General features: G+C 30.8%; 1 protein-coding gene across 1 annotated transcript in view; it reads left to right on the forward strand.

Annotated features, from left to right (window-relative positions):
- The first annotated feature begins 475 nt into the window (after positions 1–475).
- LOC145326574 (uncharacterized) overlaps positions 476–27742 on the forward strand; it is a 37703-nt gene continuing 10436 nt past the window's right edge. The window contains exons 1-12 of the mRNA XM_080169945.1: positions 476–480; positions 782–874; positions 1625–1744; positions 1925–2105; positions 13492–13580; positions 15587–15707; positions 16838–16890; positions 18857–18946; positions 19952–20006; positions 20245–20292; positions 21936–22001; positions 22477–22571. Of these exons, the coding sequence (XP_080026071.1) occupies positions 476–480; positions 782–874; positions 1625–1744; positions 1925–2105; positions 13492–13580; positions 15587–15707; positions 16838–16890; positions 18857–18946; positions 19952–20006; positions 20245–20292; positions 21936–22001; positions 22477–22571 (1016 nt within the window). The remainder of the gene's footprint in view (positions 481–781; positions 875–1624; positions 1745–1924; positions 2106–13491; positions 13581–15586; positions 15708–16837; positions 16891–18856; positions 18947–19951; positions 20007–20244; positions 20293–21935; positions 22002–22476; positions 22572–27742) is intronic.

The raw sequence follows: 27742 nt of genomic DNA on the forward strand, positions 1-27742 counted from the left end.
TAAACTTAATTTCATTTTATTTTAGGGAACCGAAGCTCCCCTGCGTGTATCCAGTACAACAGAAAGAAAACAAGAACATATATTTCAAGAATCGCGGGAAAATGAATATTATTACGATTACCCTACTAATGACAGGCAGGGGAATCAAATATATTTTAAAATATAAAGATGTCTGAAGATAAAGATCTCGGCAACTGTTGGTGCAAATTTTGTACTTTTTATTGAAACCTTTGAGAAAGCCTAAAGTGACATGTGTGACGTCATAAAAATCCACCTCTTTCCCACTTCTCCGCTCATCCTTCCTTTTTAGACGTATTTTTTGACGTCACACATGACACATGACAAATGCCTTGGAGTGATTTTTTGCTCTTTCTCTGCTTTACCCCGTCCTCCCCCATTGGCTAGGGACGCAGCAACTAGTGTAGTTTAAATGAGAAATAAAAAATAAGTACAATTATGATGTCATTAAACATAAATGGGGTATAAAAAGTAAAAGTGTCCAAAAGTTTCTACCAATAATTTTAATCTACTTTAGTAGTATATTTTATTGGAATTGGGTAATACAAAAATTATATCTATGCTCCAATTGTACGGACATTCTCAAGTTATAGAGAAGCTGTGCTATAATAAATGGTACTTTCCCTTATTTTGTTAAGCTAGCACAACCCCTCCCCCTCAAAATTAAGTAAAAATTGTCTGCTGTGCCTAAGTAAGGGAGGGAGAGGGGAGGAGAAACCACTATTATATTGCCTAACAAACATATATTTGATAAAAAAAACAGGGATAAAACTGACGTGAGCAGCGAATACGAGGGTAGTGAAGAAATATTAACTCTGGAGGAAGTTCTTTTTGCTGGAGAATTAGAAGAACAAAAGTAAGATATATGGATACATAGATAGATAGATTCTGATTGATAGATATATAGTTTCTAAAAGATATATAGAAAGATTCTGATGATATATAGATTATAGATAGGTATATTCTAAAAGTAGATAGATAGATTCTGTTAGATAGATATTTTGATAGAAAAAGCTAAAAATCTTCACGCTTTTCATTCAAAAATATTTTTTATTAAAAATGCATTTGCTTAATACTTGTTTTTCTTTTGAAATTACACTGTTAACACTTTGTTAGTGTTTAATATTTAATATTTGCCCGTAAGGTGTAATTTTAACTCATCTCTTTCATTATTGTTACATTTATGGAAAAAATAATAGCAAGCTTGATCTTAAACTCCAGGGATCTTAAGAGAGCATGGGTTATATATAAATTAACATTCTTCCCAACTATGATAAACCAAATTACCCCTTATTTAAATCAAAATTGTTGGTGTAAAGGATTTTGACACCAGTACATTGTAGAAACCAAATTTAAATCAACAGCTAGACCTTTAAAAGTATTGTAATGCACCATCTATCATATCCATCTTTCTATCTTTTTACCTATCTTACAATCCATGAATAATCTTTTTATCTATCTTTTAGTACATCTATCTATCAATTTATTTGTTCAAAATCTATCTATCTGTCAATATATAATTAATTTAAATTTTCTATTCTGTATATCTATAAATTTGTACATTGGTCTATTCATCTTTCAATCTATAATCAATCTATCTTTATAGGAAAGAGTTAGAGGCCCTGTTTAAAGAGCTAAGAGATGAAGACAACTACCTTACTCAGCTGGTCAACCTACCAGAAAACGACAGGATTCCTAGGAAAACAAAACAGTCCAAAAATCTTTCAGGAAAATAAGAGACTTTATTCATTTATTTATAGTATTTTGTCTATTAGGATCTTTAAAACGGTAAAGGATTCAATAAAAAGGGACAGACAGACACATGAACTAACTTTTAAAGAGTAGCATCGCCACTAAACAAAAATATTTTGGAAAATATTAATAAAAGTCTTCTATTAAAACCATTAGGCCTGATCCAAAAAGCATTGAAACTGGTTAAAAAAGTTGAAGATCTTGGCGAGAAAAGGAAAAAGATCCAGGAAACCAAAAGAAAATCCAAGACAACGGACAAGACGGATATTGGTTCGAGTGCTAGAAATTCTATCAATATTGTTGACAAGATTTCTAAGAAAATTGAAGAATTAAAGGTTGGTTATTGTTTTGTAGTTAATAGTTAATCCTCATATGAAAGTAAGTAGATGTCGATCGATATGTCTGTGTGTCTGTCTGTAGCGAAGGATCTCTTTAACCGCTAGACTGAAATGGTTCACCTTTACAGGGTGAAGCTTCTATTAGGACCAGGGAAGGTTTATATACAAATATTTTGGAAATCTTCATGAACCCCCCCCCCCCCCCCTTCTCCCTAAAAACAAAGAATTCTTTTTAAAACTAAAGTTTAGGGTAGACTTATATTTAGACTCTTTAGACAAGGGTCGTGCAATCGAAGGGTTACTTCGGATAAAATTAAAAATTGTTGGGGTGTTTGTTCAGTTTCTTTGTCTACTAAAAAGCTACTATACCCCCCCCGGGCCCCCCCCCCCCCCCAGAGACGGAGGGGACATTGAACTTTAAATTACATTGGAACCCAAAGTTTAATTATAACGTTGCCTTTAAAACTTTCGATTCTTCTATTGAATTTTGATTGGTTGGTTCCAAACAAGTGGAGCCCCAATAATTACAATAGGTATAATTTTTTATCTTTATTTGGGATGGAAAATCTTTATTCGTTTATTCCTAGAGTTATATTTACGGAACTTAAAAGTTTTAAAATGATGCTAAAAGTTGTATTCCAAAAAAGTAGAATGTTGGCATGACATAATTGTTTTATTGTTTGTATGCGGATGCTAAGTGCCCTTACAAAAAAAATTAATTTATTCTAAAGCAAGCCATTTTTATAGTTGAGGTCTTTGGGTAAGTAACAATGTTGGTTAACTAAATAAATGTCAGGGAAAAGGGAATGTTCTTCTGACAAACAATTATAAGTGAAAACTTTCCCTCAACCCCCTTCCCTTTTTTCTCCCCCTCTTACCCACTTCCCTTTCCGCTACACAAAAAAAGTTTACTCCAACTTTACTCGAACATAATATTTGATTTTCGGCAATTTCAAATGGAATTAATTGGCTGAATAGCAGCCCCGGAGTAAATGTATGTAAAAGTAAATTTGAAGGTTTTTTTTAAAGAAGGTGTATTAACTTTTTTTTTATAGCTAGCCGGTTCTTTTAGTAAGTAGTAGATGTAAAATTTTTCATAGAATTCAGTTATGCAATCGGTTTTTTTGTAGACCTCTTATTTTTTAAGTAATTTAAGTTTTTAAAAAAAATAATTAAGTCGGTTTTAAGGTACTAAAACGCAACAAAATAAAAGAAGAAAATGGCCAGTAAGAACAAAAATAGTAAGATCTTTAATTTGACACCTTACTTTTAAAATGCTGTTGAGTAATTATTGAAAAAATCTATTTTTTTAACCTCGGTTTAATAAAAACTTTAGACCTAAATATTTTCTCAAACAGACATAAAAAACATGGGTTCATATATACCTTTAGAATCAGAAAAATATTACGAATCCATTGTAAGCAAAATTGAAAAAAAGTAAAAAAATTAAAAATTAAACAAATGGCCAATTGTATTTTTTGTTCAGGCAACACTATCGTCTTCCCTTTTTTACCCCCTCTTTACCCCCTCTTTACCCCCTTCCCATTTTTATACTCAATTCAAGAATTAAGACGTTGCCTGTACAATATAATATGATATTTTCATATAATTCCGGATCATGGAAAGAAAACAAAGTCATTCCTAATTAGGACAGAAGTCACTGAGGAAGGCTACTTATGTCCTTCATCTAACAAAATCTAACTTAAGGGAGGTGACTTATGTCCTTTGTCTGACAAATTCTTACATTAGGAAGGCTGCTTATGTCCTTCATCTTGCAAAACATAGCAAATTCTTGCAAAACATAGCAAATTCTTGGAAAACTTAGCTTTTCTGTCCTTCACATAGCTAATTCTTGCAAAACATAGCAAATTCTTACAAAACATAGCAAATTCTTGCAAAACATTGCAAATTCTTACAAAACATAGCAAATTCTTGCAAAACATAGCAAATTCTTACAAAACATAGCAAATTCTTGCAAAACATAGCAAATTCTTACAAAACATAGCAAATTCTTGGAAAACTTAGCTTTTCTGTCCTTCACATAGCTAATTCTTGCAAAACATAGCAAATTCTTACAAAACATAGCAAATTCTTGCAAAACATTGCAAATTCTTACAAAACATAGCAAATTCTTGCAAAACATAGCAAATTCTTACAAAACATAGCAAATTCTTGCAAAACATAGCAAATTCTTGCAAAACATAGCAAATTCTTGCAAAACATAGCAAATTTTTGCAAAACATAGCAAATTCTTGCAAAACATAGCAAATTCTTGGAAAACTTAGCTTTTCTGTCCTTCACATAGCTAATTCTTGCAAAACATAGCAAATTCTTACAAAACATAGCAAATTCTTGCAAAACATTGCAAATTCTTACAAAACATAGCAAATTCTTGCAAAACATAGCAAATTCTTACAAAACATAGCAAATTTTTGAAAAACATAGCAAATTCTTGCAAAACATAGCAAATTCTTGGAAAACTTAGCTTTTCTGTCCTTCACATAGCAAATTCTTGCAAAACATAGCAAATTCTTGCAATAAGAGTCCCAAACTCAAAAACGAATTTTCAGCGCGATCCGACCACCAATTCTTGAGATACGGTGACCTGGTGTCCTTGGTACCAACTGTAAGATTTGGGAAATGGTTCGAATCCTTAGTAAATTTGGCTAAGTCTAAAAATATTTTGACACTTAGTCAAATTTTTGAAGAAAAATACCTAAGTGACACCAAGCGTACCTACTAAGAGGACACCAGGTCGAAAATATTCTAAGTGTCAGAAAATTTTTGGACTTAGCTAAATTTACTAAGGATTCGAACCATTTCCCAAATCTTACCGTCGGTACCAAGGACACCAGGTCACCGTATCTTGAGAACCGGTGGTCGGATCGCGCTGAAAAATCGTTTTTGAGTTTGGGACCCTCATTGTATGAATTTGCTGTGTTTTGCAAGAATTTGCTATGTTTTGTAAGAATTTGCTATGTTTTGCAAGAATTTGCTATGTTTTGCAAGAATTTGCTATTTTTTGTAAGAATTTGCTATGTTTTGCAAGAATTAGCTATGTGAAGGACAGAAAAGCTAAGTTTTCCAAGAATTTGCTATGTTTTGTAAGAATTTGCTATGTTTTGCAAGAATTTGCTATGTTTTGTAAGAATTTGCTATTTTTTGCAAGAATTTGCTATGTTTTGTAAGAATTTGCTATGTTTTGCAAGAATTTGCTATGTTTTGTAAGAATTTGCTATGTTTTGCAAGAATTTGCTATGTTTTGTAAGAATTTGCTATGTTTTGCAAGAATTTGCTATGTTTTGTAAGAATTTGCAATGTTTTGCAAGAATTTGCTATATTTTGTAAGAATTTGCTATGTTTTGCAAGAATTAGCTATGTGAAGGACAGAAAAGCTAAGTTTTCTAAGAATTTGCCATGTTTTGCAAGAATTTGCTATGTTTTGCAAGAATTTGCTATGTTTTGTAAGAATTTGCTATGTTTTGCAAGAATTTGCTATGTTTTGCAAGAATTAGCTATGTGAAGGACAGAAAAGCTAAGTTTTCCAAGAATTTGCTATGTTTTGTAAGAATTAGCTATGTTTTGCAAGAATTTGCTATGTTTTGTAAGAATTTGCTATGTTTTGTAAGAATTTGCTATGTTTTGCAAGAATTTGCTATGTTTTGTAAGAATTTGCAATGTTTTGCAAGAATTTGCTATGTTTTGTAAGAATTTGCTATGTTTTGCAAGAATTAGCTATGTGAAGGACAGAAAAGCTAAGTTTTCTAAGAATTTGCCATGTTTTGCAAGAATTTGCTATGTTTTGCAATAATTTGCTATGTTTTGTAAGAATTTGCTATGTTTTGCAAGAATTTGCTATGTTTTGCAAGAATTGGCTATGTGAAGGACAGAAAAGCTAAGTTTTCCAAGAATTTGCTATGTTTTGTAAGAATTTGCTATGTTTTGCAAGAATTTGCTATGTTTTGCAAGAATTAGCTATGTGAAGGACAGAAAAGCTAGGTTTTCTAAGAATTTGCCATGTTTTGCAAGAATTTGCTATGTTTTGCAAGAATTTGCTATGTTTTGTAAGAATTTGCTATGTTTTGCAAGAATTAGCTATGTGAAGGACAGAAAAGCTAAGTTTTCCAAGAATTTGCTATGTTTTGTAAGAATTAGCTATGTTTTGCAAGAATTTGCTATGTTTTGTAAGAATTTGCTATGTTTTGTAAGAATTTGCTATGTTTTGCAAGAATTTGCTATGTTTTGTAAGAATTTGCAATGTTTTGCAAGAATTTGCTATGTTTTGTAAGAATTTGCTATGTTTTGCAAGAATTAGCTATGTGAAGGACAGAAAAGCTAAGTTTTCTAAGAATTTGCCATGTTTTGCAAGAATTTGCTATGTTTTGCAATAATTTGCTATGTTTTGTAAGAATTTGCTATGTTTTGCAAGAATTTGCTATGTTTTGCAAGAATTGGCTATGTGAAGGACAGAAAAGCTAAGTTTTCCAAGAATTTGCTATGTTTTGTAAGAATTTGCTATGTTTTGCAAGAATTTGCTATGTTTTGTAAGAATTTGCTATGTTTTGCAAGAATTTGCTATGTTTTGTAAGAATTTGCAATGTTTTGCAAGAATTTGCTATAATTTGTAAGAATTTGCTATGTTTTGCAAGAATTAGCTATGTGAAGGACAGAAAAGCTAGGTTTTCTAAGAATTTGCCATGTTTTGCAAGAATTTGCTGTGTTTTGCAAGAATTTGCTATGTTTTGTAAGAATTTGCTATGTTTTGCAAGAATTTGCTATTTTTTGTAAGAATTTGCTATGTTTTGCAAGAATTTGCTATGTTTTGTAAGAATTTGCTATGTTTTGCAAGAATTTGCTATGTTTTGTAAGAATTTGCTATGTTTTGCAAGAATTAGCTATGTGAAGGACAGAAAAGCTAAGTTTTCCAAGAATTTGCTATGTTTTGCAAGAATTTGTTGTGTGAAGGACAAAAAAGCTAAGTTTTCCAAGAATTTGCTATGTTTTGCAAGAATTTGCCATGTTTTGCAAGAATTTGCTATGTATTGCAAGAATTTGCTATGTTTTGTAAGAATTTGCTATGTTTTGCAAGAATTTGCTATGTTTTGCAAGAATTAGGTATGTGAAGGACAGAAAAGCTAAGTTTTCCAAGAATTTGCTATGTTTTGTAAGAATTTGCTATGTTTTGCAAGAATTTGCTAGGTTTTGTAAGAATTTGCTATGTTTTGCAAGAATTTGCTATGTTTTGTAAGAATTTGCAATGTTTTGCAAGAATTTGCTATATTTTGTAAGAATTTGCTATGTTTTGCAAGAATTTGCTATGTTTTGTAAGAATTTGCAATGTTTTGCAAGAATTTGCCATATTTTGTAAGAATTTGCTATGTTTTGCAAGAATTAGCTATGTGAAGGACAGAAAAGCTAAGTTTTCTAAGAATTTGCCATGTTTTGCAAGAATTTGCTATGTTTTGCAAGAATTTGCTATGTTTTGTAAGAATTTGCTATGTTTTGCAAGAATTTGCTATTTTTTGTAAGAATTTGCTATGTTTTGCAAGAATTTGCTATTTTTTGTAAGAATTTGCTATGTTTTGCAAGAATTTGCTATGTTTTGTAAGAATTTGCTATGTTTTGCAAGAATTTGCTATGTTTTGTAAGAATTTGCTATGTTTTGCAAGAATTAGCTATGTGAAGGACAGAAAAGCTAAGTTTTCCAAGAATTTGCTATGTTTTGCAAGAATTTGCTATGTGAAGGACAAAAAAGCTAAGTTTTTCAAGAATTTGCTATGTTTTGCAAGAATTTGCTATGTTTAGCAAGAATTTGCTATGTTTTGCATGAATTTGCTATGTTTTGCAAGAATTTGCTATGTTTTGCAAGAATTTGCTATGTGAAGGACAGAAAAGCTAAGTTTTCTAAGAATTTGCTATGTTTTGTAAGAATTTGCTATGTTTTGCAAGAATTTGCTATGTTTTGTAAGAATTTGCTATGTTTTGCAAGAATTTGCTATATTTTGTAAGAATTTGCTATGTTTTGCAAGAATTTGCTATGTTTTGTAAGAATTTGCTATGTTTTGCAAGAATTTGCTATGTTTTGTAAGAATTTGCTATGTTTTGTAAGAATTTGCTATGTTTTGTAAGAATTTGCTATGTTTTGCAAGAATTAGCTATGTGAAGGACAGAATAGCTAAGTTTTCCAAGAATTTGCTATGTGATGGACCAAAAACCAATTTTATGCAAGATTTTGCTATGTGAAGGATCAAAAAGCTAGGTTTTATAAGGTGAAGGGAGGCTACTTATGTCCTCAATCTTGCAAAATCTTTGTTAAGGGAGGCATGTTATGCCCTTCATCTAACAATTTCTCACTTGAGGAAGGCTACTTATGTCCTTCCTAGGAAGGTGACTTCTGTCCTAATTTAGGAATGACTTTGTTTTCTTTCCATGATCCAATTCCTTTTATTGTAGTTTATATACTATATTGTAAACTTTTTTTTTCAATTTTGCTTACAATGAATTTGTAATATTTTTCTGATTCTAAAGGTATATATGAACCCATATTTTTTTATCTGTGAAATAATAAAATTAAGTTCAAAGTTTTTATTCTTGTGGGTTTAAAAAAATCGATTTTTTCAATAATTACCTGACAGAATTGAAAAAGTAAGGTGTCAAATTAAAGATCTTACTATTTTTGTTCATAATGGCCATTTTCTTTCTTTTTTTTGTTGCATTTTAGTACCTTAAAATCGACTTAATTTTTTTTTTAAAACTTAAATTACTTAAAAAATAAGAGGTCTACAAAAAAACCGATTGCATATCTGAATTCTATGAAAAATTTTACATCTACTACTTACTAAAAGAACCGGCTAGCTATAAAAAAAAAGTTGATACACCTTCTTTATGTTATTATTGTTGCACTTCTGATTGAAAGGGTCAGGGAAAGACAAAAAAGAATCCTAAAACTATCAAAGGCTTGAATCAAAAAATGTAACAGTCTAAAACCATCCTGGGACCTATGTCAAGCTTCCCTTATATGAAAAACTCATTCGGTTCAGTAGTTATTGAGATCTTAACCTTAGTGAAAATAGGATAATTGTCCTCATATTTTACCCTGTTAATTTCTGCATAGCGACTCTTTAAATCAGTGGAAAAGTTTTTATTTTTTTTTGGAAACAAATCCCTCCTTAATTGTATTGTTTGATAATGTTTATTGCTCTAAACTGTGCAATTTTCTTGAAATAAAATTAGCATTTGCCAGGAAAAAAATGTATGATACAATTTCATGAACTTTAGTAATATTCCCTTATGTTTACAAAGACCCTCCCCCCCCCCCCTTAAAAAAAAAGAATATTGTCTTATTATCTCAAAACGATTTTTAAAAGCGAAGCTTTTCTATAATTAGGGTCGGTCCGTCCGTCCGTACGTCCGTCCGTCCGTACGTCAGTCCGAGATAGATAGCTTTTATTCGTTAATTTAGGCATGTTAGAATTGTCCTATCGATTTCAAACTTTGCATGATGATTCCTGTAGTAGTTGGGTACGATTTAGAAAGCAACTCTATAATCATTACCAGAATGTCCGTACGTCCATTTTAAACATGTTGATTTTTCTACTTTTTTAACAACAAATTTTCAAGTGTTTTAATTATCCGTTTGATCTGATTTTTGGTATATTGATTCCTGGGACAACAAAGAACAATATTATAAGCGAAGCAACTCTATAATTAAGTCCAAAAATGTAAGTATGTCCATAAACATTATCCTGTTTTTAAGCAGTTTTTCAACAAATTTACCTACAATTTTGATTCGACATTTATTGTACATTTTCAGATTTTTCAGTTCAGATACTATACAAGTGTTAATGTCCGTTTGTCCTACCGTTTCAGTGCTTCGCTTTTATGGATGTTGTCATCCTTGTTTATTTAAGAAGCAGCTTATAAAATTGGAAAACGACGTCATACATTAAAATGACCAATAATAGGCTAGCCATTGTATTTGACCAATTGTAAAATGTATACTGGCCTATCATTAGTCATTTGTATTGTATGACGTCATTTTTTTTGGGCACGAACTATAAGATGCTACTGTAATTAAACTGATTTATAAATACATTATAAAAGTTATTTTAATTATTTTGTTATTTTAAAAAAAGAGTTTTTTAGGTGGTGGGTACCTCTAACCCACCAAGAGAAATCGCTCCAGGAAAAAAAACATCCACGCCCCCCCCCCCCCCCCCGGAGAAATTACATTTTTCTTTTCTTTACAAAACTAAAAAGTATGAGATCGACTTGCAAATGCCTCTAGAGGTATCTAGTGACGTAGATTTTTAGTAGTTCTAGAATGAACTTTAGAGTAAAGGTACAGTTTAACTCTGTGGTAAAATGAGCTTGTATATTTTTGTAGAATTATACAGTGTAGTCACATATTATGTATTACAGTTGAGGACATCAAACCTCCTTCACTTTCCTACTAATAATGAACATCAAATAATTTCAAAGTAATGTTTTTTTTATTAGATTCCATACACTTTTATGCTTCTACGTCTACTACCACCTTTCTGACTTTATGAAAATTTATGTATGTCTATACGTCCAGTAAGATAAACGCCTAGACTGATCAATATACCATTTCACTTAGAAAATATCTTAGCCAAAAAAATTTATCACATATTTTTTTTTTTGGGGGGGGGGGGTAGAGAAATAAATATCTTAAAATATAGTAGTGGTTTTATGTCCCTGACTGTATGATGCAAATAATAAGATACATGTTTGTATACATAAAAAATATAATAAAAATGGATAAAATATTACCACACAAAGGCTTTCATTAAAAAGAAAATTACATTATTTTTAACATACGTCCAAATCTATGAGGTCTGTTTGCTCAAACTTGTTATAAATTATCTACGCTATTTATTAACATATATGGGTTTCCTTTAATTTTATAGTAAAAGCTGTAATGCGAATAAGATTAAATAAATCTATTTAACAATTTTAAAACCCTTTATCCATGTCTTTGTATTTTGAGTATATTCATCAAGGGATAAATGGATAGATAAATAAGAGATAAATATTTCAAAACTGAGATTGTCGTCTCAACTCCCTTTTCGTATCTAAGTAATAACTACAAACATTTTAAACTATATCACGGGTTGCTGTGTCAGATGCGTGACAATAAAAACAATAGTATGAGCCGTGACACATCTCATAGATAGGTTCGACTCAGTATTATCCACAGTTACAACATTAAGACAAATGTAGTGCAATCAAAAGGTTTGGAACCATAAAGGTTAGCCGTAAGTTAATGTAATCTACCACCCCTAATTGTATTATTTTCTGGACTGGAAGCTTAATTTGTTTCCCATTGTCATATGCCTGTTTCCCTGCTAAGAATGCATCCCAATTGAAATATTTGTTTCATCTCAAAATCATACAATCGTGAGTCTTGAAAAATAACAGATCAATTTATGTCCGTGCCTACCATACAACAAAAAAGGATACTTTGATTTTAGTTTTAAATTTGTTGTACACAAAGATACACAAATTAGGTAGGGAGGGGACATTAAACTAAAAGTAGAACTTACTCAAAAATATTCTAAAATAGGTTTTGCTTTAAAAAGAATAAATTATCTGGGTTGAAGTAGTTGGATGAGAAATCTTAATTTTTACAACTAATTTTTTACTGCCAAAAAAGAAATTTGGCGTTATCCTCTTAGAAAATTTATTTTCAATTTTTTTCAATTTTGTACCACCCCCCCCCCCCTTCTCCCCCCCGACTACCGACGAACAACTATTTTAATTTAGGTTAGGTTTTAGGCTAGGGAGCCGAGCGCTGCGGCTAGGCAGGCAAGGGGGGCGAGCGCTGCGGCTAGGCAGGCAAGGGGGCCGAGCGCTGCGGCTAGGCAGGCTAGGGAGCCGAGCGCTGCGGCCAGAGTTCATATTTCGCTGCCGGGGGGGGGGGGGGGGGGTACTCAAATTTTCAATATTGAAAAAAAAATTCTAAGAGGATAATACCGAAATTTAATTTTTATTTATTGACGGGATTAATACTTTATCTTTCATATTCCTATAACCGTTACACCTTTCTCCTTCTCATTTTTATTTTGGTGACGTTAGGTTAAGCTGGATTTAGGCAGCTATGTATTGGACTGTAATTTATAAAGGTCCCCAAAGTTTTACAAACATACCCTCTCATTCGTTTGCTTTAAAACTTAATAAGAAGAGTACTTGATAAGAATTCAATCTCCACATGACTTCTGCAGAGACTTCTGTCTTTACAATTGTCTTGTGTTAAACTATTTTTTAAGGAACCCTTATTTACTGCTTTGTAAAAATGTAAAAATAAAATAATTCAATAAGTGGAGAATTTTTTCTCAGTTTGTCATAAGGAAGTTGCGTAATTGTGTTAATAATTGCAGCGGCTGAAAGATGCATCTTGGTTGGCAAATAAATAATCCTTATTTTCTATAAAAGCAGTCCTATTTATATAGAAATTCAATAATATGTCAGCTAAACCCGCCTTTTAAAATAATATAAGATATAACAAATTCTATATAAAACAAGGATGACAACATCCATAAAAGCGAAGCTCTGAAACGGTAGGACAAACGGACATTAACACTTGTATAATGTCAGAACAGAAAGCTATCCGTGACGGACGGACGGACGTACGAACGGACGGACCGACCCTAATTATAGAAAAGCTTCGCTTTTAAAAATAGTGGAAGAGATAGCCATTAAAATAAAAGATTTTAAAAAAGAAAAAGAAATTTTAATCAAACTCTAAACCTTTTGAAGAAGTCTGATGAACAGAAGATTTTTCCTAGCTATAGAGTAGCTGCGCTGTGTTAGTATCATTTATTAAATGTTACAAAGTGCCTTTTGGTGTTTAATTTCATGTAACATTATGGTCTTATTTCACCGTTAACGCAACTTAAATTAAAAAAACAAGTTGCAATAAACAATAAAAATATCTGTTTCTATGGTACAAGTAACCGGGGGGTATTTTACGATACAAAATGTATAACCTAATAATTCAAAAACGTCATGTGCGTAAGGGAAAAAACGAAAATAATGATGAACGTCCTTATAAAAATTTCAGTTTAAAAACTTCACCAAACCACTGTATGATTAATTTACACCCCTCTCTCCCCCACTTCATTGTGGTAGTTTATTGTCAAAAACTCTCCTAAGCAGTAAATAACAACAAAGCTTTCATGGGCTGAATCACAAAAAAAAAGATTACTTATAGGGGTTTAAACCAATGCGAAGAACAGTCTATAGTAAATAAATTTTCTGAAGTGAAATGGTCTTTATCTTCATAACAATTATTGAGAAATTTATTTCGGTGAATATTGATATACACACCCACTGCAGTGAGGTCTAATTATTTATTTTGTAGGAGGAGGAGAGATTTCAAGAATTAAAATCCTTGATAAAGAATCAGAATTCTATTACAGACATTATAAAATCTGAAACTTCTGGACTAAGGTGGGGCCTTTAGTATTTCTAGTAGTAGCGCAGCTAATCTATAACAAAGTATGTCTGCCTGTCCGTACGCATATCCAACAGTTCGACCATTATTGTGACCAAAAGTGAACGTTAAGACTTTTTATGAGTTTACCTATAAAGGAACTTTGCTCCTTAGATCACAAAAATTAGAACAACTTCCTTACATATAACTCAATTTTTTAAGGATCTATAATAGTACCGAAAGTTTTAAAATCCCTTGTTGGATCAAAAACTATGGGTAAATAATCAAGATCTTTATTGGCTAGTTCAAACTGGCGGCGTTTAAACTTTTCAACCAATTAATCAGAGGAGATAATTTTGTGTTTCAAAATTAGGGATATACTTCAATTTATCGGCCATAGTCTTATCCCTTCCGACATCTAAATAGATGTAATTGTACTAACACACTGACCCTTAGTATAGAAAAGCTTGAAAAGTGATAAATAAATTTGAAGAATTTAAATTAGTTTTTTTTTGGTTATTAGATAATGCATTATATATGTAATTCAACTCTCCATTAGGAAACACTAAAAATTTGACCTTTATAACTTCTGCTGTGAGCTAATTCATTAGACAATTACCTTTTTACAAACACAAAATAAAATAACAGTTTCTGTAAAGCCATAAGAGGGCTTCTCGTATACCTTGAAGAGGAGTTTTTTTTAATATAAAAATTATAGCAATCTTGGACCAGCTGTTAGCGAGATTTATTTTAACAAATAGACAGACAGATGGAAAAAGCAAGCAGTGAGACAGGACACAAACACCCGTCTTGCAATTTTATAGTAACGCATAGCTGTCACAAACCTAGACTCTAGAGTGTATTTTTTAAAATCCTAAAAATTTTAATTACAAAAAATTAAAACTGTTTTATTCTGAATTTTTTTGCTGCTGTCTTCTGTAACGTTGAAGTCTAAATGAAAGTTTTCTATATTGGACATTTTAACAATCACAAACAGCTGATTAATTTATTGTTCATTGTCTTATCCCTTGATTACTTTAAAAGCTCTCTAAATTGGCCTTTTTCTGGCCAAGATTTAAAAACGTACATACATGTTTAGTAGTAAAATCAGAAAAGGGGATAATTATTTAACTACTTTTTTAGGAACATTAATTAAAATTGTTTTAAGAATACTCTTGTAATGATGTCTTTGTATACCAAAGGATCTCGCTAACCGCTCAACCAACATGATTCTAATTTGTAGTGTGGGGGAGGGTACACCTTTACTATAGAAATTGTCCCTACAAAAAAAGCCCCAACAAAATCTTTTTATTTTTAAAATTAAAATGAAAAGTGTTAATAAGTATAACAAAGGAAGGGAGATATACATGGCGAACCATTTTATCTGAACCCATTTCTTACCCATGATTTTATAAATCTATCAAAATCATAATTTCAAATTCAAGAATTAGATGCGAGATTAATTTAACATCCTTTGACCTATTTCTTTATCCCAAAGTAAAACATTTGTTCCCAAGGAGGTAGGGAATAATGTGTTGTAAATTATACTGGAACCCAAAGTTTTGTGGCCACATTATTTTATTCGTTGGCTCAAAAACTTAATATTGTTTGATTGCAAGCTAGTAGTCGTCAAACTAGCAGAGATTTTAACCTACAGAAGGGGTAATTTTGTTTCATCATCAGGGTTGTTTCAATGTATACATTGTCTTATCCCATTATCCCTGAGTTAAAACATTTGGACCACATATAAAAGGTCAAATACCATGTTTGTTTCCAACAGTGTCAGGGATATTAAGAGATAAGACAATGGATTTTAATACATCCCCCAATGAAAAATTTACTCCTTTTGCATAATAAAATTATTGGTTAAAATGTTTTGACTCTACTAGTTTGGAATCTACAAATATAAATTCAATAAAAACACCCAATTTTTTGAGTCAATGAATAAGATAATTAGGTTATAAAACATTGGGTAGATACCCTTAATGTAGAAAAACTTAACCTTTGAAATGATTCATTTTAGAAACTTGCTGTTGAGAAATGGAATAGAGCTATCTGAACCCACAGCTAAGAAAGAGAAGATCGGAAATATTGAGATGATTAGAGCGCTGACCAGGCTTAATGATATCTCATCCCTGCTTCTAAGGAATAATTTTCATTTTATTTACCCATTAATTTCAATTTAAAAAGGTTTTTTTAAAAGCGAAGCTTTTCTATAATTAGGGTCGGTCCGTCCTTACGTCCGTCCTTACGTCCGTCCGTAACGGATAGCTTTTTTCGTTAATTTAGGCATGTTAGAATTGTCCTATCGATTTCAAATTTTGCATGGTGATTCCTTTAATAGTTAGGTACGATTTAGAAAGCGTAGCAACTATAATCATCACCAAAATGTCTGTACGTCCATTTTAAACATGTTGATTTTTTTACTTTTTTAACAACAAATTTTTATGTGATCTAATCATCCGATTGATCTGATTTTTGGTATATTGATTCCTGGGACAACAAAGTATAATGTAGTAAGCGAAGCAACTCTATAATCAAGTCCTAAAAATGTAAGTATGTCCATAAACATTATCCTGAATCAAGCAGTTTTTCAACAAATTTACTTACAATTTTGCTTTGACTCTTATACATTTATATTATGATTATTCAGTTATGACACTATACAAGTGTTAATGTCCGTTTGTCCTATCGTTTCAGTACTTCGCTTTTATAAATGTTGTCATCCTTGTTTTTCATAAAAAATATTTTAAAAATGTGATTATCAATACTACCATAGAACAGTTTCTTTCTACAGTTTCTGTTGACAAGCTCTTTTTATCGTTTTTAAAAGCGAAGCTTTTCTATTATTCGGGTCGGTCACTCCGTCCGTACGGTTAGCTGTTTTGGTGTAATGATTAGTTCTTTACGTTCATTGAGACATGTTAAAATTGTTGTATCTTTATATAACAATAGGTACGATTTAGGAAGCGTAGGAACATTATAATCGTTACCAAAAAGTCCGTATGGCCATTTTAAATTTGTTGATTTTTAACCTTTTAATTTAATAGGTGATTTCTCATGGGAGGAAGGAATGTTGCCCCCCACCCAAAAAAATAAATTTCATAACTTCCCTGAACCTGTAAGAAACTTCACTGTAAAGTATATCCATATCGGTTCAGCAGTTACCGAGATCCTACGCTACAGAAAGACACACTTACACACATAGACAACCTGTTACTTATATAAAATGATAATATATAAATTTAATTAAAATTGAAAATTGTTATGTGACAGAGAAAGTGATGATACTCGGAATCAAGTTAGAGATATTCCTGTGGAATTAAAGTAAGTTTTCTACACACAATTTGTGTTATATAATGCTTAGCTTCCAGATCTATGACTGTTCGCATAATGCCGGGATATTAAGTGATAGAGGATTAGACGATGAATGAATACCCCCAAATATGATTTAAAAATATTTCTTTGGTTAATTAAAATTATTTGGGAAAGCTAACCAGTTGCAGAACGAGTTTATAAAAGTCAGTGAGAAAAATCATTTACATTCAAAATGGTGTTGGGGTTTGTCAACACACCCCTAAAATTATGTAGGACTGCTCTCCCCTTTTTCACACATACAAAGAATTACATTACCCTGGTAAATCCCTGTGAACAATACTGTTTACATTACATCCCTCACCCTTCTTTCTCTGCAAATATGAAAATATGTAAGTTATTATATAAGGCACATATACATATTTCATAATACATTTACTTTATCTTTTTTGTGTTATGACAGGTTTTTTATGTTTGTGTTGTTATTATATCAACAAAATGACCGTGTTATGAAAAGGTCACTAAATAATGTTATGTCGACTATGTCAACCATTCCTATTTTGTTCTACTGACGTTTTGGTTGGAGAGAGAGGGGACATGTGCTGTTTATTACACAAGTCCCCAAAGTTTTATAATAAGATTTTCTTATTCTTTAGACATTAGTGAATTTTTATTGGTAGACTCATTAAGTTGAGTGTTCAAACGTTTCAACCACTAATTTTAATCTACAGAAGGGATAATTTTGTGTATCATCATGGTTGACGTACATCAATTTATCGGCCATTATCTTATCCCTTTAGCCCCTTGCGCATAGGTGCATAGTAAGGAAGTATGAACTTATAAAGATACGACCCATCTAAAATAAATATTTTTATTGCTGGTAAAAATTCGTAGGTAACAAGATAGCAGCAGTTGATAAAAATGATAATAACATTTTTTATAATGCAATAAGAAATGTTTCACAGTAGTTAAAGATAAGTTGTCCTACAAAGCAGATAAATTTTTATTTTTAGTTTTAAAGAACTGAATAACGAAAAAAATCATTATTAAGTAGCACAACAATAACAATTAAGGTACATCTAAGCCAATTTTTTGCACCTCTTTTTAATAAATAACTCAATAAGACATTTTCTTAGCAGTGCTAATTTATTTATTTTAGATTTTTAGATTTTAATTTCATTAAACAAAAGGGCAGCTAAATTTGTGTTTGTTAACGGTCTTGTTCGACAGACCTACGTTTAAAGGGTGTTTAGTGTTGCTTCGGTTCCAAAAAAACTAGTTGTAGACATGTTTAAAAAAACGTTTAAAATTCCCTTTTTTGAGATTTTAAAGGTTTTTTTTTTAAATTAGGTATTTTTAAATTATTAGATAAAATTGGCTGTTTTAAGCATTAATGTTTTTTTTTGTATAAACATCCTTCAGGATGCCTTTCGCACCGTATTTATCCATGACAAGAGAAATTACCAGGGATTAAGGGATAGAACAAGTAACAAAAAAACACTAATTAATTTTTTAGCATAAATACCAATGTTATTAGATGACATTTGACAAAGTTTATCATAGCCTACATTTGAACAACATTTATCATTACCACTAAAAACTAGCAAATAGTTTATCTTCTATTTATCTTTCCCTAATTCTTGTAAATTAAGCATAGTTTTAATCATTAAAACTGGAATGGGTTTAACAAATCAAATGAAAAAAACAACATTTAATAAAAAAATACTTACTTACTGTGAAAAACAAATTGTGGGATATTTTTAACAAGAGGTTGCCCCACCCATTAAGAAAATAGCTTGAAACCGGGCTTTAACCAGAAGGAAGGCTGCCTGTAAGGCTGAATTTAATCAGTCCATTGTTTACTGAGAAATTTTGCTTTAATCAGACGGACTGAAATTCCACCTTATACTATTGATTTAATGGAGGATTTTTGCAACAAAAAAGTTGCGGATTTTTACCCATGCCAATTTTTTTTCAGAAACATTTTGCAAACTGAAATAGACGAGATCCGGGATATTCTAGAGAGTCAGAATGAAAGCGTGGCTAAACAATTGGAAAAAGTTTTGAGGTATTTATATTTTTTCCATCCGTCTGTGTCCGTAAGACCGTCTTTCCGTCATACATAATAACTTTTATGACACTCATCTTGAGATTACCAATGAACGTATTTAGGCAATTATATTTTTATTAGTGAAGCTACTCTTTAATTATAAGAATTTGATTAGATGTTGTGCACATATAATACTATATTAAAAATATTTCTACAGACGAAACATGATTTACTTGGCTGCTAAAAGAAATAGTCTTCTGAAAAGTTTCTATGGACCAAAGAGCCAGCGAGCATTTACTCCATAACTTACTTTGTCTGTCTCTCGTTTTTTAAATTTTCAAAAGATTTTATTTTCGTTACTGTGCTTTGTTACTATTTGATGTTGTCTTCCTTGTTACTTTTTCGTTGCTACCTAATGCACCCGCTAGTTGTTAGGGAAGTTTAAACTTCGATACAGAAATGCTACATAAGACTAATCTCAATAATAGTAATTATAGATGGTAATAGCTCGCTGCAATTGTATTAACATACACCGTTAGGACTATTAGACAAAGATTATGCAACCAAATGGTACTTGATTGTCTGACATGTGTTGCTTCAATTCAAAAAGATGTTTGTTTATTTATTTATGCTTGTGTGTGTGTTTTTTTGTGTGCACTAAAAGAATGCATTCTGGTAAACCGTGAATTTCATTTTTAAAGTTTTGACAATTCACGAACTTCTCCTTTAAGAAGCGGGGCTAATCTATGACTTGGAAATATCCGTACGTTCGTCTCGATATAAGTTCGTAAACTTAGGCTTACATCTCACTCACTATGCAATATCTATCTACTTTTTGTATCTTTCAATAATTATCTGTCTATTTTACCATTCATGTATCTATCTATGAAATAAACAAATCTATCTATCTATTTATCTATCTATCTCTCTATCTATCTATCTTTCTTTCTTTATTTCTTTCTATCTATCTCTCTATCTATCTATATTCTATCTATCTCTCTAAGTATATATGTATCTATCTAGATTTGATGAATCACGAAGTTCTGTAAACTCTGACACCGAAGTTGTCATCCTAAAGGTCAGTAAAGTACCAACTACTAACTCATATACTTAACAGCAAAGCTTTTCTACAATTAGGATCCGTCCGTCCGGTCGTAACGGATAGCGGTGATTGTTAATTTTAGCGTGTTAAAATAGTCCTATCGATTTTAATTATGATGGCAAACGTACAATTAAGTACCAGTAGTAGAGTCAACATAAAATCAAATAATGTAACGTTCCCATTATAAAAGTTATCATATTACCATATATTTTAGGCATTGAGTAAGCTTAACGAAATTTCTGGAATTCTTTTACAAGAACAGGTAAACTTTTGATAAGAATTTGTTGCAATTTTTATCATGGTTCTAGATAATTTTCTGTCTATTTTAAGAGGAGGTAGGCTAAACCCCTTTGATTAAAAACCCGAACAAAAAAGTATCAGAGGGGATAAAAAAAAATTACCTGATAATTTATGATATTATCAAATTAGGATAGTTACCATAGAAGAATTATCCAAAATATCAAAATAGTATACTTATAATTCTAAGTTTTGAAATTCACAAAAAAATTATAGCCAATTTTTATACTTCTTTATACTTAAACTACTTTATACTTAAAACGTTATGTTTGACGTATACTGAAGCTACGTAAATACCAAGAGAATGGATAAGCTTCACTATATACACAACTAATCAAGGAGTCTTATTATTTTTTTATATATTTTTGCAGCATCACTATTCATTAATCTGTCTGTGCAATGCTAATCAAGAATAGATATTTAAATTGTATATTGTTTGTGTAAAAATGAATTGTAACATAGAATATAATGTCGTTTTTATAATAACGGTGTACTACAGTCAAGATAGATATTGGACATAAAGTTGAAATAAATACATGTTGAAATGTCAAAAACTTTACAAAAAATAATGATTTTTATTAGATGTTATGACATTTTATGATTATATACATTGCTTTTCTGTTCTACTTAAAATATGTCTATGAAAAAAGTTTAATTTTGTATATTTTAAAAATATTTTTAGTATATTAGGCCAAATCCCATAAAATTTCCTAGGATAACATAAAAGTTTCCTTATATTTACATAGCCGGATATAAGGGAATATTTACGACTAAGGGAACTATAGCATATCCATAAAAATAGGATTTGACCAATTGTTGCTGTGCTACTAATGAACACAAATGTTCTTTAAAAGCTTGAGCTAAGTTAACAGTAAAGGATCTATAAAAATCACTAAAACATTATGTAATAACTGTCAGTGAAATTTTTAAACACAACTAAAAATGTGCAAAAATTTTATGCATAATTTTTAAGAGTTCTAAGTGGAATATATTTTTGATTTATCATTAATATTTCAAACTAATAGGATGATTTTATTATTTACATAGTTTAGTTCCAATAAACTTAAAAACATGCAGTAATTTGTCCCAAAAAAATTCTTCCATCCACTGCAATCAAAAATGTCATTGGGAAGAGGTTTTTATGAGACGTGCTGCATGGCAATTTTTAGAGTTGCAGCTTCTCTATGGGTAGGGTATGATACTGTGTCTGTCTGTATTACAAATAAGCATAACATTTCAAATTTATAGTTTTGATTTCTGTATCATCACTTGTACATATCATTAATTGGCTTTTAGCAGGGATCTTAAGGGATAAGACAATGGACGATGAATTAATTTACACCCAACTTTGTGATAAAAATTACCCCTGTAGATTAAAATTATTTTTCAAATGCATGGACACTAAAAGTTTGTAACTAACCAATCAAATTTCTATAAAAGTACCCGAAATTTTTGCCATCATATTGAATAAAATTTTAGTACTACCAGTGTAATTTCAAGTCTAATTCCCTCTTCCTCCCTAGCTGCTAGACTGAACTTTTGCCTTAATTTGTGTTTCTTGCTAGTGACAAATTGAAAATTGGAACTATAATTTTAATATATTTGTAGGAAGAAAATAAGAAGAACACGAAGACTGCTTTGAAAGCTCTCCCTGCCCTAGCTCAATTTATTCAGGTGATTTACTAATTAGATAAACGAGGATGACAACTTATATAAGTAGCGAAGCACAGAGAAATAGTTGGCAACATGATAAACAGACAAACAAATGACTATATAGACTAATGTGCAATCTAACGAACATTCTTAAGAAACCCTCTGTGTTGGGAAGGTGATGAATTCGAATCTCATCCCAAAAAGCGTCATGACGTAAGATGTCAAAGTTTTACCTACTGGCACAATTTGAGATGTCCGATATTATTAGTAAGATTATGGGGATTATCTTTGCCCACAATAGGCGAAAATTATTACCATGCTCAGTTAAGACTTCCAGACAAAGTTCGAGCAATAGTTTTTTGCAATAGTTGAGATGTTAATGCCTTAAAAGTAACATATTATAAAAATCTGCACCTACGTTGTTATCAACCGTCCCCAGAAATATTAATCAAAGGTATGTAAAGAGCAGCTTCGTTATTAAAAGTTTCTTATTTAGGCTGAAACTGCAGAGATCAAACAGCTGATTCTGGAGCAGGAAGAAAAGCTGGAAGACTCCCCTGACCAACTGGACGACCTCCAAAAATCTGTCAAGTAAGAAATTTTCCTCAGTAAAAAACGAAGCTCTTTATAGTGCCTTTACAAAATGACGTCATAGAATTGTCCATTATTCTAATTTGACTTAATTTAGGATTTAGTTTTTTTAATTTATTGCCTTTAAAAAAGGGATAAATTTGAAAACTTTTGGCCAAAAATCTCAAATTACGTCATATTAGAAAATTGGACTATTGTCATATGACGTCATTTTTTTATAGAAACTATAAAGAGCTTATTAAAAAAAACCTCTAGAAGCAACTTTTAAATGTTATTAGATCTTTAATAACACGACAATGGATTGGTAAACAGTTTAATGGCCAGGACAATCCCTCTGTTGGTTTTAAGAAATAATAATTAAAAATTATATCTATCGTATGAAAGATAATATTTTTTTTTAAGCCTGGGTCTTTAATTTTTCATTAAAGTATCCGTGGTAAATTTTTTTTCTTAAAAAACAAGTAATAAAAATTTAATTACTTTAAAATTTAATCTAAGAAGAAAGTATTTGAAATGACATTTAGAAATCAATTATTTACAAATTTTGCATCATTTTGTGTTGAGACGCCCAATTTCTGAGAAACAAAAAATAATGGTGTTTATACATTTATGCCGAAACAAAAACTGTTTTTTCAGTTAAGGAAAGTCAACCCCTGAATGTTTTAACATCTTAATTTGTCTGTCTGTCAGTCCACTAAACAGAACTATAAGTATAGATGTATATACAGACAACTACCTCCCTTCATTTTTCAAAAACCTCTTTCGTTTGTTTCTAAATTATTTTCTGCTACTTAACTGTGTTGATATAAGTGACACCATTGGTTGATTTTGAATGGCCCAATAGAAAGGTTGCGCAAGGTAGTTGCGATGGGGAGATACAGTTATTTAACCCTTTCTCCCTCTAGTGTTTTACTTTAATGTCCATTACACTGAAGATTGTAATATTATGTTATGTATAATTTTTATAACGCTACTAAGCTATAGCTAACTTTGTTTGTTATCCCTCGGACCCTCCCACTTCCCTAAAATAGTGAAGTGATAGGGGATTTTTTCTCGGCTGCTTAACAAGATAAGTATCCGGAATTTCATGCAAAAACCTCAATATCTACCTGTTACCTGTATTTGCAATTTCAAAAATTGTATATTTAAGATTCTCTAATATGAATATTTCTTGTTTTCCTTTCTTTTTAATTTTTTTGTTGTTTTGTGTTGCACTTTTGTTTTCTGAAAATTCTCGTGATAGATTTAATCTTTTCCACAATTCAAAAAACTTTAATTTCATACATTTTTAAAAAGCAAAGCTGTTCTTCCGATTGTCCATAACAACCAGTTCTGGTCTATAATTTAGCTATGTTAGAATCACCAAACTGATTTCAAATCTTGCCTGAAAATCTATGTAACAATAGTAACTTCAAAATTAGAAACTTTGTATTTTTATGCATAATAATTGCTTCACCCCTAGGCTCTATACAAGAGGGTTGGGGAGGTTAGGTTGATCTTTATTGGCATGTTAGAATTGTCCTATTAGTATAAATAGAACGTCAAGGCATGAAACCTACAACCATAGAATCTCTTAGATAATATAACATTTTTCACTCCAAGATGTTATTGAAGGATTAAATAAGTTAAACGTCTTTCTCGTATTCATTCGAAACCTATTAAAATCCGGTGAATTAGAGCCGGTTCTCGAAAAAACTTTGGCATCTCGGGGTTAAAAAACTGTTTTTTATCTTATAATTGTACATTGCTGTTTATGATATGATGCGAGATATAACTATTATCATTTAAGTTCCAGCTATCACTCTTTTATTATAAATCTATAATTGTCTTATTTGTTAAGCTTCTTCATCATGAATGTTTTCATACTTGTTTTATTTGCAAACAACTATTATCAGTTTTTTCTCTCGATTGAATTTAAATAATATTGTTCTGCGAAACAAAACTTCAACTTTCTCTAACATAATATTTATATCTATGCTTGTTTTTTTGCGAGAAAAAAATTCAACGTTAATGACAAAATTATCCATAAGAGCGAAGCACAAAAATATTTGAGTAATTAATTTTCATTCTTCATGATAGTAAGTTTAAATTTAGGTAATAAAATTGTGACATAATAAATAAAAAAAAATGAAAGGTTTTTTCTATAGAACTACCGACAAAAGTGTATATTATTAAGTGATTTACAAAAAAAATATTGAAACATATTATGATAATTGAAAAGTTAGATAAGACATTTTTGACATGTTTCACAAAGGTTTTTTAATATCAGACAAAGTGTCATCATAGTCAAGGAGAGAGCACTCTATTTTTTGCTACTTTTCCATTAGTTAGAATTTGATTACATCTGAATACCTCTATAACAGATTAATACCAGTTTCGCGGGAAGGTTGGTAACAATGCTACTTTTATAGACTGTTCTTAGAGACTAACAACCCAAACCAACCCAAATGTTGATGTTTTGCGCCTGTTTTGAACCAAAGCATTTCCACCATCTGAAATAACATTATTATGTACACCTTTTAAAGTCGTTGGTTTTAACGCAGTTTAGCCCGATATTCGAACCTGTCACCTCCCAGACGACGAGCGAATGCACTAAATCCTTAGTTTTAATTCAAATCTTTCGTAACCTACCGCCAATTTTGGCGAAAGACCCACACAAATATACAGAATCTAAATCATTAAAAAATATTGAAGATCTTTCCCTCTTCCATGGAATAAGTTGCAAGTCATAAGAATTGAAAACAAGGATGACAATATCCATACGTAGTGAAGCCTAAACAGATTTTAAAAGTATTTTTTAATATCAAAACAGTCTAAGCAGATGTATAAATAAATTATTTATTATATTAAATGCTAATGAGAAATATCTGAAGTTTATCTCATATAGCAGCCAAGATATTTGATAAACCAATACAAAAACCTTAGGATTAAAATAGCTAGATAATTATTCCCCTGTTTTATTAAAGATTTATAAATATATTGCAAATTTTATTTATTCCAAGATGATTATAGATTTTCTTTGGTGTTTAAGTATGTAAAGCAATTCTCAATTATAGACATAAAAGGTCTAATTATGTACTTGCGGTCTACAGGTTATTTTTGAGAGCTTAGCTATTCTATACTTAAAGGCTAGTTTATCGTTACAACAACCCATGTAGAGTTGGCTACAAGACACTTTATCTTTGGGGAAAACAAAATATGATAACACATTTATTAGCAAGGACTGTAAAATACACCCAGAGTTTAATAACCATATTATTTTATTCGTTAGCTCAAAAACTATGATTACTTTTATTGAATTATGATTGGTTGGTTTCAAACTAGTAGAAGTCAAACTCTTCAACCTATAATTTTAATATACAGAAGGGATAATTATATCAATTTAATATCAAATGGCTAACCTATTAAGATCTCTGGCTGGCTAGTCGTTTCTAAATTGTGCCCTAACAAAAAAAGTAAAGAAACAACCCATCTTTCCTTAAAATATGCAACACCTGTCAATGACAGAAAATAAACATAGGAATTTATGGGAAGGCTTTTCTTTTTCTATTGCCATATACCTGGAGAATGACACTGCATTTATTTGGATTAACCCCACTGTCTATAAGCTCTGTTATGATAATAGAGTTTCATAGTAGAGCTTCTCTAGAAGCGTATTTGACCATTTTTTTTGACATATTAGAGACTAAATTAATAAAAAAACTTCGTCTCAACTTGCTGAATCCTAATTTCTTTGTGCTGAACCTTTTAATTAATTTTTTAATTTTTAAAAATCTTCATAAAATTAAAAAAAAAAAAAAGTCTTTTCCTTATGTTGCTTTATTTTTAAAGGAGATTGGTTTAGAAATCTCCATATAATGATCATGACGGTAATTTGAAAGAAAGATCGATTTGACATTTATTGCCTGATCTTCTTCTGAACACATCTTCATATTTTCAAATATAATAAAAAAATAATAAGTATGATACTTCTAAATTCTTAAATCTAATGTAAAGCTATGGAAATTATAAAAAAAAGGTTTAATTTTATATGGGGCCCGTTTTATGTTAAAAAGAATCAGATAGACACAAAGGGGTGTAGGTAAAAAAAGGGATAAAAGGATAAGTACTAGAAGATAAATTAGCGTAACTGATAACCTATCCACTTTTTAAAGGCGGTGTTATGATCGATGCTTGAACGGTATATTTAAAATTGATCCTTACGCTCATTTAGTTTAAAGCATTTTTACAATGTTTAATCCTTTACAATTCACACAGAAATGTAGGTTTTATTAAGAGAAACAAAAGGGGGAATGCTTTGACTAAAATAAAGGTGTGACTCATTATCATGCAATTTAAGGACATTGAGACTAAGGCTGTGCAATCCAAGAGTTGATTATATGTAGTATGCTTGGCCTAGATATCATGCACTTCATTAAGTCTTATTTGGGTCCATAAAGAATAAACCTAGTGGTGTACTCTTCCTTAATAGGTGTTCCATATTAAATTATGGGTATAAAATTATTGAGGGATATTTTTTTATAATCCATTTATTTATCTCTTTATCCCTAGAAGAGAAGGACAATGATAGTTAGCATTTTTTGGTTAACAAAAACTCATTTTAGCAACAATTTTAATGACAACTAAAAAAGTTTGCTGCAAAAAAGACCTTCAAATTATGTACACTTTTGGGTTTGTGAAAGTCACAAAGTATATTGGTTTTATTAATACTAGTGGCTGTGCCAGTAGATTCTAGTGGCATCGCAAAAGGGGTTGAGGTAATTTTGTTTGTTTATGGGAGCTAACTATTTTCAAAAAAAAAGATTTATACTTTTATCAAATATTTCAGTGTAGCTCAAAATTACTGGCTAGCAAAACAGGAATTATTTCTTAAATTATTTTTCATTTTGTGAAATTTATAGGTATTGCATTTTTATAAATAATTATATTTTATTTACTCCTAATCTACGCCAAGCCCAAAGTTGATAAAGAAATTCTTTTATCAACTCTAAATCCTTCTTTTGAAAAGGGAGGAGTTTTCCTAGGGTATTAACAAGAATACAGGGATAGGACAATGGATTATAAGAATATCACTTATCCAAACCCTAATTATTATTTGTAGCTTTTAATATTTTAAAAATAGAAGTAAGTGGTATAAATTTGATGTTAAAAAAGTTTTCAAAAAATAACTT

Source organism: Acartia tonsa, chromosome 8 (assembly GCF_053477335.1).
Source record: "Acartia tonsa isolate MP-2025a chromosome 8, ASM5347733v1, whole genome shotgun sequence".
Classification (NCBI taxonomy): Eukaryota; Metazoa; Arthropoda; class Copepoda; order Calanoida; family Acartiidae; genus Acartia; species Acartia tonsa.